General features: G+C 42.3%; 1 protein-coding gene across 1 annotated transcript in view; it reads right to left on the bottom strand.

Moving 5' to 3' along the window:
• PDE7A (phosphodiesterase 7A) overlaps positions 1-8,947 on the bottom strand; it is a 51,728-nt gene extending 42,781 nt beyond the window's left edge. The window contains exon 1 of the mRNA XM_072411108.1: positions 7,627-8,947. Coding sequence (XP_072267209.1) covers positions 7,627-7,764 — 138 coding nt within the window. The 5' untranslated portion in view covers positions 7,765-8,947. The remainder of the gene's footprint in view (positions 1-7,626) is intronic.
• Between the last annotated feature and the right edge of the window lie 3,393 nt (positions 8,948-12,340).

The raw sequence follows: 12,340 nt of genomic DNA, 5'->3' as shown, positions 1-12,340 counted from the left end.
TTGTTAAATAAAATGTATCTTTTGGTTATGAAGCAAATGTGTAATTTTGTTTTAATGATTGTATGGGGCCCTCTACCTTCATGCACTCATCTTTCAACCAGTCGATAATTGCTGCACATGTCTCGGGGATGATATGACCCATTGCTTGCGGTGAGATCCCAGTGGAGAACTTCATGTCCTGCAGAGATCTTCCAGTGGCAAGGTATCTCAGGGTGGTGATCAACCTCTGCTCAGGTGTAATGGACTTCCTCATGAAGGTATCTTGTATCTGCAGAAAGTAATTGCTGGAAACAGACATCTGACATACGAAGATAATTCTTGTAGTCATCTGGGAATGAGTGGCGCAGTTCCCGTAGCAGATTCTCATGTGAAATGTTGTCTCGGTCCAACAACCAATCCTTACACCACATTCGCCGCTTCTTCTCAACGTCTTCCTCTTCAGCACTAAGCAGACATATCAAAGCAAGAGCTGCTTTCTTCTTCCTTGAGAACACTTTGAAGGGCATATTGCACAGAGGGACAAAGGAACAGTGTGCTGAATGTCATTCGTTTGACCCGATCGTTCGTACACAGTATTCACTTCCTCTGGTGCACGTCACTTCCTGTATCGTTCAAACGATCGCATCTATCGTGTGTACAATATCATTGAACGATCGTGTTGTTATCTGTATGTACAGGATCGGTGCTATACGATCGTTCAAAGATATCCTGCAGGATCGTTCGTCTACCAACGATAATAATTGGAAGTGTGTACGTAGCTTTAGGCTCCAAGAAGCCATTTCACACAAAAAATGTGTAGTCCCCCTACCTTTTTGCTTAAACCAGACCACTGTCTGCACTTGCCATTACAACATTACCTCTGTGTTATGAGGATCTGGAGACATTTGGAATTTGATAGACCCTTTTATTAAGGGGGTCCACAGACTTCTGTCCATCAATCTGCAAGTAAGTACAGTGGGTACATAGTACACCTTTACCCTATTCCCAGAGGATTAAAGCAGTCCCGGAAAAAAAAATAAAACAACGTAAAAATTAAAAATTATACAATGGCAAAAAAAATTATACAATTACAAATTTTTTTTTTTCTTTCAACCAAAGCTTACCTTTGCAGGATTGAAAATATTGCATGTATATCAATCCAGCACTGGATGACAGGAGCTCCCACCAACATCTACCCGATATGCTTAGTTGGAACATTCAGCCTATTCCGACTATGGTTTTGTTTTTTTTAGGCAGGTTTTGTTTTTTTTTAGATTGCCAGGTTGTTGAGACATCATAAAAAGTAAATTTTTTCAATGTTTTGTTGTAGTGAACTATATTTTTAGCCCTCGTTTTTGTGAAGAACTTTTTTATGTTACATTGCTAAAGTTATTGGCAGCAGTACACTGTTTTTTTTTTTAGAGTAGAAAATCAATAGTAACCACGATAAGATTTTCACACCAAGGTCTCAGTTTCTTTACTAGTATAGTTGTATGATGTGGTTCTTTTTAGGGCTTAGTTTGAGCCATGAAATACACCGACATAAGATATGCTTGTTCTGATGCTTGGCTAAAATCTTCCATGCTGTAGGCCATACCTGCAGAGTTGATACCCAAAGGAAAATATGCCGTGTTGTTTTGAAAGGAAACATCTGGTTGTAGGAGCAGTCAGTATCAAGAAAGTGTTGACCACCAGTAGTCAATATTGTGGTAGGGTGAGAGCAAAGGAAAGGCAGTTATGTCTTGCTGCTGCCATCATCAAAGAGAAAATGTTGCCATGTCCTGTGTAAGTAAAGCATATGCTCATTTTAAGGCCAGATTGCATGAGAAACAGTTGGACAGGATTTTTTTTTTCTTTTTATGCAAAGTTTCTTTTTAAAGAAAAAAAAATCCACCAAAGTGCTTCCACATACAAACAGTTGTGTGCATATGCGAATCTGTGCTTTTAAAAGGGCAGCTGTACTTCTGTGTGAACTGCTGCTAATATTTACCATTGGAGTGTAATAAAAAGATCCGAATAGACAAAGTTTATTTACATAGCAGCACTGCAACATATAAAGGTCTCCGATATACATACAAAGCCAGTGTTCAAAACTTCTGAAGCAACAGTTGTCAATACACAATACATATAATACTTACAAAAAAAATGCTGCGATTCATGTTTTAAGTTTATGGAATTTGGCCCGTTTGCTCCAATAGGAAAATACAGGAAGTACAGGTGATGCAGGTTTTCCTTGCATACTTCTCATATACACAAACCTTACAATCAATGTTTGAAATATAAATACATCCAAAACACCATTCTAGCTTCCCTATAAAGCACATCTCAAATACAAACCTCCATCCTGATTTAAGTGCTGACATAAACACTTTAACACATAGGCGTCATTATTCTAATTATTATGCAAAGTATACATTCGCGCAAAAAAAATGATTAAATCAAAACATATAATCGTCCATTAGAATGCAATAGTCCCTTTAGGCAATGGAGTGAACACTCTCTAACCCTATCACCACACCTCAGGGGGATCACACTTCGGCACTCACCAGACCTCCAAGATCAAAGTTTTACACTTCTTGTCAAAAGCACTTTCAAGTTACAGATCAGAAAGCTCTGGCAATCCTTTTCAGACTCTTGGCTCCAACACACAGGTAGTGTAATTTGTTCTGTATTACTTATAATTTAAAATCCAAATAAAAATCAGTAAAAAGAGTTCTCTCAGCAGTAACAGAGATCCTCTGACAACAGGTGACAGCTCCTCAGTGTCTTCACCATTTCCTTAAAAGGCAGTTGCATTCTATTCAATTATGATATGTTGTTTTGATTTTTTGCACTTGAATTTATCAAATGGGCATGATTTTTAAAAATAACACCCATGTTTTACATATTGTCATTAAGGAGGTAGTCACCCATTTTATGGGCTGCTGGTAAGTATAATTATAACTATATTCCCAAGTGCATACGGTGATACTTTTTATAACAAAAACACTACCTAAATGCCCTTTTATTTATCTACAGCCATGATTGCATGACACTCAAGTTTCTGGTCTTTCCTCCGTTTACAAGAAGTGGGGATTTTTCCAAGTGGACACTTCTAGTTGGCTGTCCAGCTGTAAAGTCATTTTAGGATTAATAAGAATCTGCATGTGATGCCAACACAACCATCAAGCTCATCTGCAGCACTGGACTAGTAAAACCCAGGACCCAAAATAAAGTGGCTCAAGGGGCCTTGATGGTGAACATAAATGTATATCTTGCTTCAAAAAGTGGGAAAAAACATGCAAGATGGCTTACAGGTAGGTGGGAGGGGGTTTATACTTCTCAGGGAAGGGCTTCAATGGTAATACTTGCTTTACACACGCAGTGGAGAGCAACAGGTTCACTTGACTTCTACATTCCCAGCACATATCAGTGCATGGTGTCCTTGTAGCCAAACTCAACTGTTGTCACAGAAAAGAAAGAGTGCCACTTGATCTTTATAACCAGAAGTAAAGGTATTTCTCCAAATTCCTAACCTTTGTCACCCCCAGGAAGTCAGAAACAGCCCAATTATCACAAATAATTGTTTTTGGACACCTTTAGGTAAAGGCTGTTGCAGGAAAGTAAACATACGGATGATACTTTTTAAATTAGCAGATTCAAGTGGTTTTTGAAATATACATTCTGATGGGCTACAAAAAGGCAGCAGTTATATTTTCCCTTTAATAACAATTTCCAGTATTATACTACCCAAAGTCTGGAGATGTGCCATCTGACCCACACCTTAATTCTAAATATTTGTTAGTCTGTATTTTTGAGCACAGGTGCAATATTCTCTTTCATACAGGCAAACCCAGCTAATTGCCACCATGCAAACAAGGAGAACAAACAGAAGTTTAAAGAGAAAGAATGATGTTTTCAGTCAGTTCATATTTTGAGTCTTCTAATGACAAGTCCATGTTCCTGCCACATTCACAGGGAGCTTCACAACAAACTTTCCCAATCAGTCACTTATTTTAATGCATGTGCAGAACAAAAACCTTTCATTTCCCTGCCTTGAGATGCATTTTTCCCTCGAAATGTGCAGAAAAAGCAAGGGACCAGCAGCGGTGTGGCATATGCAACATAACGTGGATTATGCAGTAGAATTGACAGCTGTAAAATTTGGCCTATAGCAAAAAATGTGGCGTAATCCAGGATGCAGTGGAGCACGGCCATGAGGGACTTGGTGGTAGTTTTTTTAGGTTATTAAAAAGCTTTTTTTTACCTAATTACTAAACTCTGGACACCAATTTTGTTTAAATACATTTATCAACAGCCACAAGATACCAAAATCTTTGCAAACCCAGTGACTATCATAAAAAGCACAAAACCTGTGCAGGGAACAAAGTCCTGGGAGGGACCAAACTGGTCCACCTAGTACAGGCTGCTGCAGAAAACTACAAGAGGGAGCAAATATAAGACTGGTCACCCTACACAAGGAAAGAAGATAACCAGGAATCAAGCAGGAATACACATGCCTCCAGTGTTCTTATCAGTAACCACCCAGCTGATTTTTGACAGTTACTGAAAAGTAGTGGGGTCGCAATACAGAGACACTGGACAGTTACAGCATAATACAAAGGCGATGGAAAAATGGGGCATACTACGAAGGTGAGCATTTTCACCTCCCTGGTGGAATGATTATAAGTATTTTTAAATGTCAAAGTGGTACACTTAAAAATACTTATTTCCCACTTGGTCCCGTCCCCCAGCTTCACGTCCACACGTCCCACGCCGGGGGACGCAGATGCCAGGCAGGCATCGCCAGGTGACACAGATGGCGGGCGGGCATCACTGGAGAACGCCCCGGGCACATGGGGACCAGGTAAGTTTCCCAATTCCATTTAAAATTCCACACCGAGTGTGGCTGGGGATTAGCGCTTTTGGTACTGAAAATGAACCCTAAGCCACACTCGGGAATACCACCAGGGAGGTTTAAGTGAAACTAAATTTGTGTGACCCATATATCTGTGTTCCAGCATGGAGCTCTGCCATCTTTCTTCTATTCTGCTACAGATGATCTTCAGTGGTCATGCTGGGATGCCCAGGAGTTCATTCATTCTGGCACATGCAAGGGTAGCCGGAATTGTTGGGTTTCCCTAGCAAGACTAAAGCTACATACACACGGCAGATTTTTATCGCCCGATAATCGGCATTGGCCAATTATCGGGCGAAAATCTTCCGTGTGTACAGTCGGTGTCGTCCATCGTCCGGACGACCGACCTGCCGGATCCACGGACGATGGACGACAGCCGATCGTAATGAAAGGGAAGGGGAGAGCGCGCAGCAGGGTGCCGCTCCGTCGCTCTCCCCCCTCCCCTCTCCATAGAGCATGAACGGTGCTGTATGTACAGCATCGTTCATGCATCTCGCAGCCCCTTGTCGTTGGAAAGGATCGTGAAAGATCCTTTCCAACGACAAAAATTGCAAGTGTGTATGCAGCTTTAGCATACATTATTTGCCTATTCCAGAGCTTATCTCAGGGAGACAAAATCTGTTCCTTATCTAAAGCTGCGTACACACCTGCAATTTTTCTCGTTGGAAAGGATCTTTCACGATCCTTTCCAACAAGAAAAGACTGCACGATGCATGAACGATGCTGTACATACAGCACCGTTCATGCTCTATGGAGAGGGGAGGGGGAGAGCGACGGAGCGGCACCCTGCTGCGCGCTCTCCCCTTCCCTTTCATTAGGATCGGTCGTCGTCCATCGTCCATGGATCCGCCAGGACGATCGTCGGACGATGGACGACGACCGACTGTACACACGGCAGATTTTCGCCCGATAATTGGCCGATACCGATTATCGGGCGAGAAAAATTTGCCGTGTGTACGCAGCTTTAGGCACACATGTGCAACAATTGTCGTTAGAAAACAAAATGACTAATGACAGATCATTTTCAGATTTTTCCAATGTCAGTTAAAAAAAGACTTTAGTTGCCATACCTAAATTAAACTGATGACCTTAATTCTAAAGACACCCAGCTTTGACACACACTAAGACATTAGAGACTAAGGCTAGGTACACACATGCAATAATTGTTGTTGGAAAACGAACGACTAACGACAGATCAAATATTATTCAGGATTATTTTGAACGATCGTATAGTGCACGACTCTGTACATGCTGTAACGATACAATCATTCAAAAATAATCCACCAATAATGTACACACACTAGACACGATTGTTTGAAAGATGCAGGAAGTGACATGTATTCAACGATCACTGAACGGATCCGTCAGGGCGGTCGGTCGCTTCCAGCGTCATTGTACACTTTTTTTGTTAATAATTATCGAACGATCGGTCATTAATCGTTTGTTTCCAACGACAATTATTGCACGTGTGTACGTAGCCTTAGGTTCTCCTTAGTACTGTTCCCACTTCAAACATAAAAGTCACCATACACACAAGATAAATTGCCAAAAATTACCAGGAGTGCTTACAAATTTCCAACACCAATACAGTAAAAGTGTCCGCAATAGGCATGGACCTGTATGTGCAAATTGGCACCACAGGTCAGATCCAACACTGGGCTCTCTTTATAAAACAGACAATCAGACATTCTCTCAAACATTCCCTCATGGGCATCTTCCAGGTCCATGTGTTTCAAAAGGAGTAACTGATTCCCACAAGGGAATGTCAGATTCCCTGCTTTATAAATAGAGCCCTAAAAGATGTGCACACTTTTCTAGATAAACTACCGGATGGGAAAGGGTTTCCGAATCAAAACAATATTTGTAGCAACAACCAAAGCATCGATCTAATATATTAATAAATTATATATTGATTGCAGTTAGAGTAATTGGCTTTCCCCCCAAAATGGACTGTATTAGTGCCATATGACTATGGTAGGGACATTAGATTGTGCGCCCCTCTGAGGGACAGCTAGTCACATGACTATGGAGTTTGTACAGCGCTGCGTAATATGTTGGCGCTTCATAAATACTGTATAATAATAATAATATTGATGAATAACAAAATCTATACCAATATTGTACTTACCTCTTTCGGATCAACCCTCATTGGAAGATAAATGGGTACCCACAAAATGTATACAGTATATGTGAAGTACCCAACTTCATACATAAATAAAAAAACTACATAGATGTTCTTTTTGACAAGAGACCAAGGAATTGTAAACAAAGGAGTTTACATTATTATCCTCAGCCAAAACTTGTCCTTGTTTAACTTGTGAGTAGGAGCCGCATTCAGATATTTATTGGTGTCCCTCTGAGATGTAACAGATCTAACCTGGTAACCTTTGTCTCCAAAGAAGAATGTAACATCAAGAATGTAGAATCATTTACTGCTATTGAAGCACATGGACCTAGAATTTATCAGTAAATGTCAGATTCACTGCTTTACGAATTGGCACACAAGTGATGGTAAATCTAAAATTGTCAGAAGAATTAGATTTGGGGAATCAAATGGAGACACACGTAGTGATAAAGATCCACAACAAACATAATCCTCACTTTGGAGAGATCTCCTGGTGACAATAGATGGAACACAAATACACGGACATGGTAATTCTATTCCTAACTCTACCCAAAACAAAGGAAAAAAAATGACTTTGGATGCTGAAGGTAAAATACGTAACAAAGATTTCCTGTAAGCCTCTTACCTGGGAAAGCTGCCTTGGGTTGGGGCATCCGAACAATGCAGAGCTGGAACTGAAGCTGATGGCACCTCTGCGGCTGAGGACATGCTTGGGTACCGGCCTGTCCAGGGGCAGCACCGGCAACTGGTAACATACTTCCATTGAACACTGCCTCGGGGGGGCAACTCAGCAAGAATCACAAAAAAACAAAACACCTATCTATATATTTATATATACACACATCAAAAAAATGACTATGTGTCAAAGAATGGGGGAATTGAGAAAAGAACTAGAGATACAAAATCCCAGTCAAAACGCATCTCCCATTTCTACCAACAGTTTTCTTTCCAAAAATGAAGATATAAACAGAGTCATGCATTGCAATAAGACAGGAGGCTGATGGAGCAGAGGATGGCTGATCCTGGAGGGGTCAGACAGAGGAGTAAGCTCAGCAGGGGGGTGGGAAGATTAGGATGTACTGGAGGAAGGGACAGACAGGGAATAAAAGAGCAAGCCTGGCATAGGATGCACGGGCAGCAAATCTGCCAATGTTTATATATTGGCTCAGTACCTGTGTGGGACCGATAGGGTACAGTGAATATTTTTATTAAAATAAAATCTGATTTATTCTAAGCACAGTAAATAGTTTCAGCTGTTTTGGCAATCACCAGACATGCCAGATTGCCAGTCTGGGCCTGGAGTGATAATGCTGGAAGTAAACAATGAATGAATGGAGGATTGCTGCCCCTGCTATGTGGGGATAATCCTGGGAGGTAAACAATGAGGAGCGGCCCCTGTGAGGGGGAAGTCACTCAGTCAGTCGGGTCTCTTCTCAGACGGAGCGTTGTGGCCCTGTGGGGCCCCTGCTGGCAGTGCCCGGGGCTGGCACTGATGTAAGCTCGGTGCTGTGGACGGGCAGCTTCTTCTCCTCCCTCCGGACGGGCTCAGCATTCCCATCTTCTCCGCCGGGTCACAGCCACATCTCCCCCCAGCTGTGGTCCGGGCGAGATGCAAGGCCGCAACGAGGCAGCTCGGGGCCTCCCCCGGTGGTCTCTCGTCAGCCCGAGTGACGCAGGCGGTGTGTGAGCAATGGCAGGGCTCTATTGTCAGTCAGTGAGCCAGCCCCATGGAGCCGCACACAGCCCCCTCTCCGGTACTCCTCTCTCCCGCATACCACCGGAGAACTAACACAAAGAAAACAAAACCGCAAACTAAAACAAAAATGTAAATAAAAGAAGCGGTGAGCGCGCCCGTCAGCAGCTGCCCATCCCGCCGCCTATAGCCACCAGCACACTCCAACCTGGATTCCAGGGGCTTAAAGGACACTTCATGACATCACGGTCATGTGATCGGCCTCGGCAGTGACGTCACGCCGGCACGTGACTCGGACAGAAGAAGCAGGCGGGAGAATCGAGTGGCAGCGACCTGATGTTACCTGAGAGGAATAAAGGCCGCACTCAGCCCGCAGAACCCTGTGTTTGATGGCTTCTGTTGTTTTGCATAATAAACCTGTTTTACAGCGCATGTTTTGCATATTCTTTTCTTTGAAATTAATACATAAAAAAAAAATCAGCGATGATGGCTATTGTGTATTATAGTAAAAGAAATTAAATAAAAATACACAACGTGTAAAAATGATCAATCCTAAATTAACATGTAGTTAATGCTTGATCTACACGGATGTTTTTAAAAACTCATGTAAACGTTCCTACTGCGTTTATATGCTTTTTATGCACTTTTATTAGCGTTATAAAGCTTGCCTTCAAAACGCTGGAAAACATCCATGCCGCGTTTTCCTGTGTTTTTACCACATTTTCTCGCTTTTACGTTTCAAGTGCTTATAAACGCGGAAAAACACCTCATTGAAATCAATGGAAGCGTTTACCCCTGTTTTCCAGCATTAACCACGTGTTTTAATTTTTTTTACGTTGCAAACAACGTTATAGATAACGCTCATAAACGCGCCTCAAGGAAACGTCCTGGTGTAGATTAGCCCGTTGGGATGCATGGGAATTTCAAACATGGGCTTTTAAAACCTCTGGTTAAACGCTCTGGAAATTCTCTGTGTAGACTAAGCCTTAAATCAGTAAAACACTCAGTAAAAAAACAAAAACAAAACACCATTATCGGTAGAAATCCATTGAACCCTGCGTAGACCTAGTCCAGTTGGTGCTGCGCCATCCCATCTTCCTTCTTCTTCCCGGCATCACCATCTTCTGTCATCTTACCTCACCCAATCTCACACGGTGCGGGCGCAGGATCGGGTGAAGCACCTTCCTGCATTAAATTCCTGCAATGCCGCTTCTGCACATGCCGGAGAACATGCGTATCTATACGTGAAGTTTGTATCCATGGAGACCGCGCGTTTCCCATTCAGTCTTCACTCCTGGAGTTATAAAAATGGAAGGGGTCCAACCTGAAATATAAAAAAAGCACAGTTTTATTCATTGTATAAAAAAGTTATCTAGTCCTTTTGTATAAAGTAAAAATGTAGTGATAGGTCCGCTTTAAATAACCTTCAGGCCAGGTGTATGATTTAACATATGGCATGGCAACATTTGTAAGCAAACGTTTGTGCCATGCGGTGCGGTTCTGAATGAAGCACCCGACCATCCAACCTGCGATGCATTGCACCTTAATACACTGTACTTTATGTACCGGGGCCAGCATAGGAAAATGCAAAACGGAACACTGCACAAGGACCTCGGACCCTCCTGAGACAACGGGGCCCCTCTGTTGGCTACATGTGCCACTGGTATGTATCATGTTTAAAGCATTTTTGCACTGGACACATACTGGGGGAGAAAAGCAAAACACTAAGAGATAAGACTATGGGAAGGGGAAGGAATGACCCACTGAGGGAAGGAGAAAGGGGAAAGGTGGAGTAGGGGTATTATTATAAGACTGTGTACAAAGGAGGATGAGCGATGGGGGACAGTTAAATGAAAAGCAGAGAATGATCAAAGGACTAGGGGAGATTTTTCTCAACCTATGGAGCTCAAATAGCCTCAAACTTGTCCATGAAATGGGATAATGGAGCCTTGCGTTTTTTATGAGTGATGTGAAAGAAGAAACCCATCTGTTAAAGTGTACCTAAACTCAACATTTTCACTTTACATAAAAGGGTAGATAACCCTTAAATGTACAGGAAAATGGTGTTTTTTAAAATTTTTATAGGAAAAAAGGGTGCAGCACCTCCCATTCGCAGCGATCAAGACTGAATGGGAGCGCAGAGCCTCCCAGGATACCTACGTCACGCATCCTGGGAGGCTCTTGGGTGCGCCTTCTGCCCTTGCCCTAATTTCGGACATGCGCAGAAGGGGCATTCTTTCTTTTAAGGGAAAGAGATGCCATTCTCACGCACATGGCTGCACAGTGCGAGACCAGATGATGTGCCAAGAAGATGGAAGAGAAGACCGAAGATGGCGATGCCCGGCACTTCCTCAGCACTAAGACGAAGAGGAATTCCAGGACGATGTGGGATTGGATTGTGGGAAGGATAACTTCCCACGATCCAATTGTGGGATAACTAATGCAGGGAGATAGACAGACACCAGCAATGTATTGTTTGGCTGCTGTGAGAAGGTGTTGTGGTAAAAGAAAGGTCTGAATTTAGGCAGAGCAGTGGGAGGATCTCCCAGAATGGACACCCCTAAAAGCGTATGCTAAAACAGTAAACCTTGGTCTAAAAGGAGTGAGCCACTGGGCATTCCCACCACATGTGTAAGGCGGTAATCCTTAAACCATCACCACTTTTTTACAGCTAGCAGTATGACACCAGAAATCCGATTCAGGGTGGCATTCAGGCCATCAATGTAAGGGGAATATTCCTCCAGATGACCACTAATGTAAGGAGCTTTTTTTCCACTGACACCTCGAGACTTGAAAATACCTGAAATTTGATGCTATGCACAGTACCTGTCACTTTGTTCGTACCACCTGTCAGTATGTTCTAGACCACTCCAACCATTATGGATCCAGTGGGATTGGGAATACTCCTGTCAGACAGTATATGACAAGTTCCAGACAAAGAGAACAGATAGTGATGGCATGGAGCACAGCTAACTCATGGCACCAAGACATCAGGGCATTTTTTAAGTTTTTTTCTTACCATTGATTGTCAAATCATTTTTTTTCCAGCCAATGACGCTGGATCATTTTTCCTCCAACTGACCCCTGAAAGTTTTTTTTGTTACACTGATACTGGGGTATTTTACTTTTTCTTCCACTGAAGCTATGGCATTTAAACCAACACTTCTAAGCTGCTTTTCTTTGCATTAATGATGGGATTATTTTTTTTTTTACACTCCCTGACACTGGGGTACTTTTCCTCATACTAACCAGCAATGTAAGGGATCCTGTGATACATACTTCTAATCTATGCACATTACCCCCTATGGAGTGGATTTACTAATGGAGTTTAGGCTGTTCACATATTATTCACTGAGCTAATACTCTGCAAGAGATAATGGGCTTGATTTATTAAAACTCAACCAAGACTACAGAAGATGATGATCCAGCAAATCTGGAATGGATTTTTTAAAAATCACTTGCAACTAGCTGGCAAATATTTTCAATCCTGGACTAGATGCATACCAGGATTGCTGGATCACACAGGTGCTCCCATGATAGTCTATCTTCCTCAGTCTTGGAGAGCTTTAATAAATCAGACCCAATGTATTTAGTGTGATAAATGCGATGACGTTATGCTGACTTTAGCCATCCAATCATTGCAAGT

The sequence above is a fragment of the Pyxicephalus adspersus genome, chromosome 5 (genome assembly GCF_032062135.1).
Source record: "Pyxicephalus adspersus chromosome 5, UCB_Pads_2.0, whole genome shotgun sequence".
Lineage (NCBI taxonomy): Eukaryota > Metazoa > Chordata > Amphibia > Anura > Pyxicephalidae > Pyxicephalus > Pyxicephalus adspersus.
This window is presented reverse-complemented; position numbering and strand designations above follow the sequence as displayed.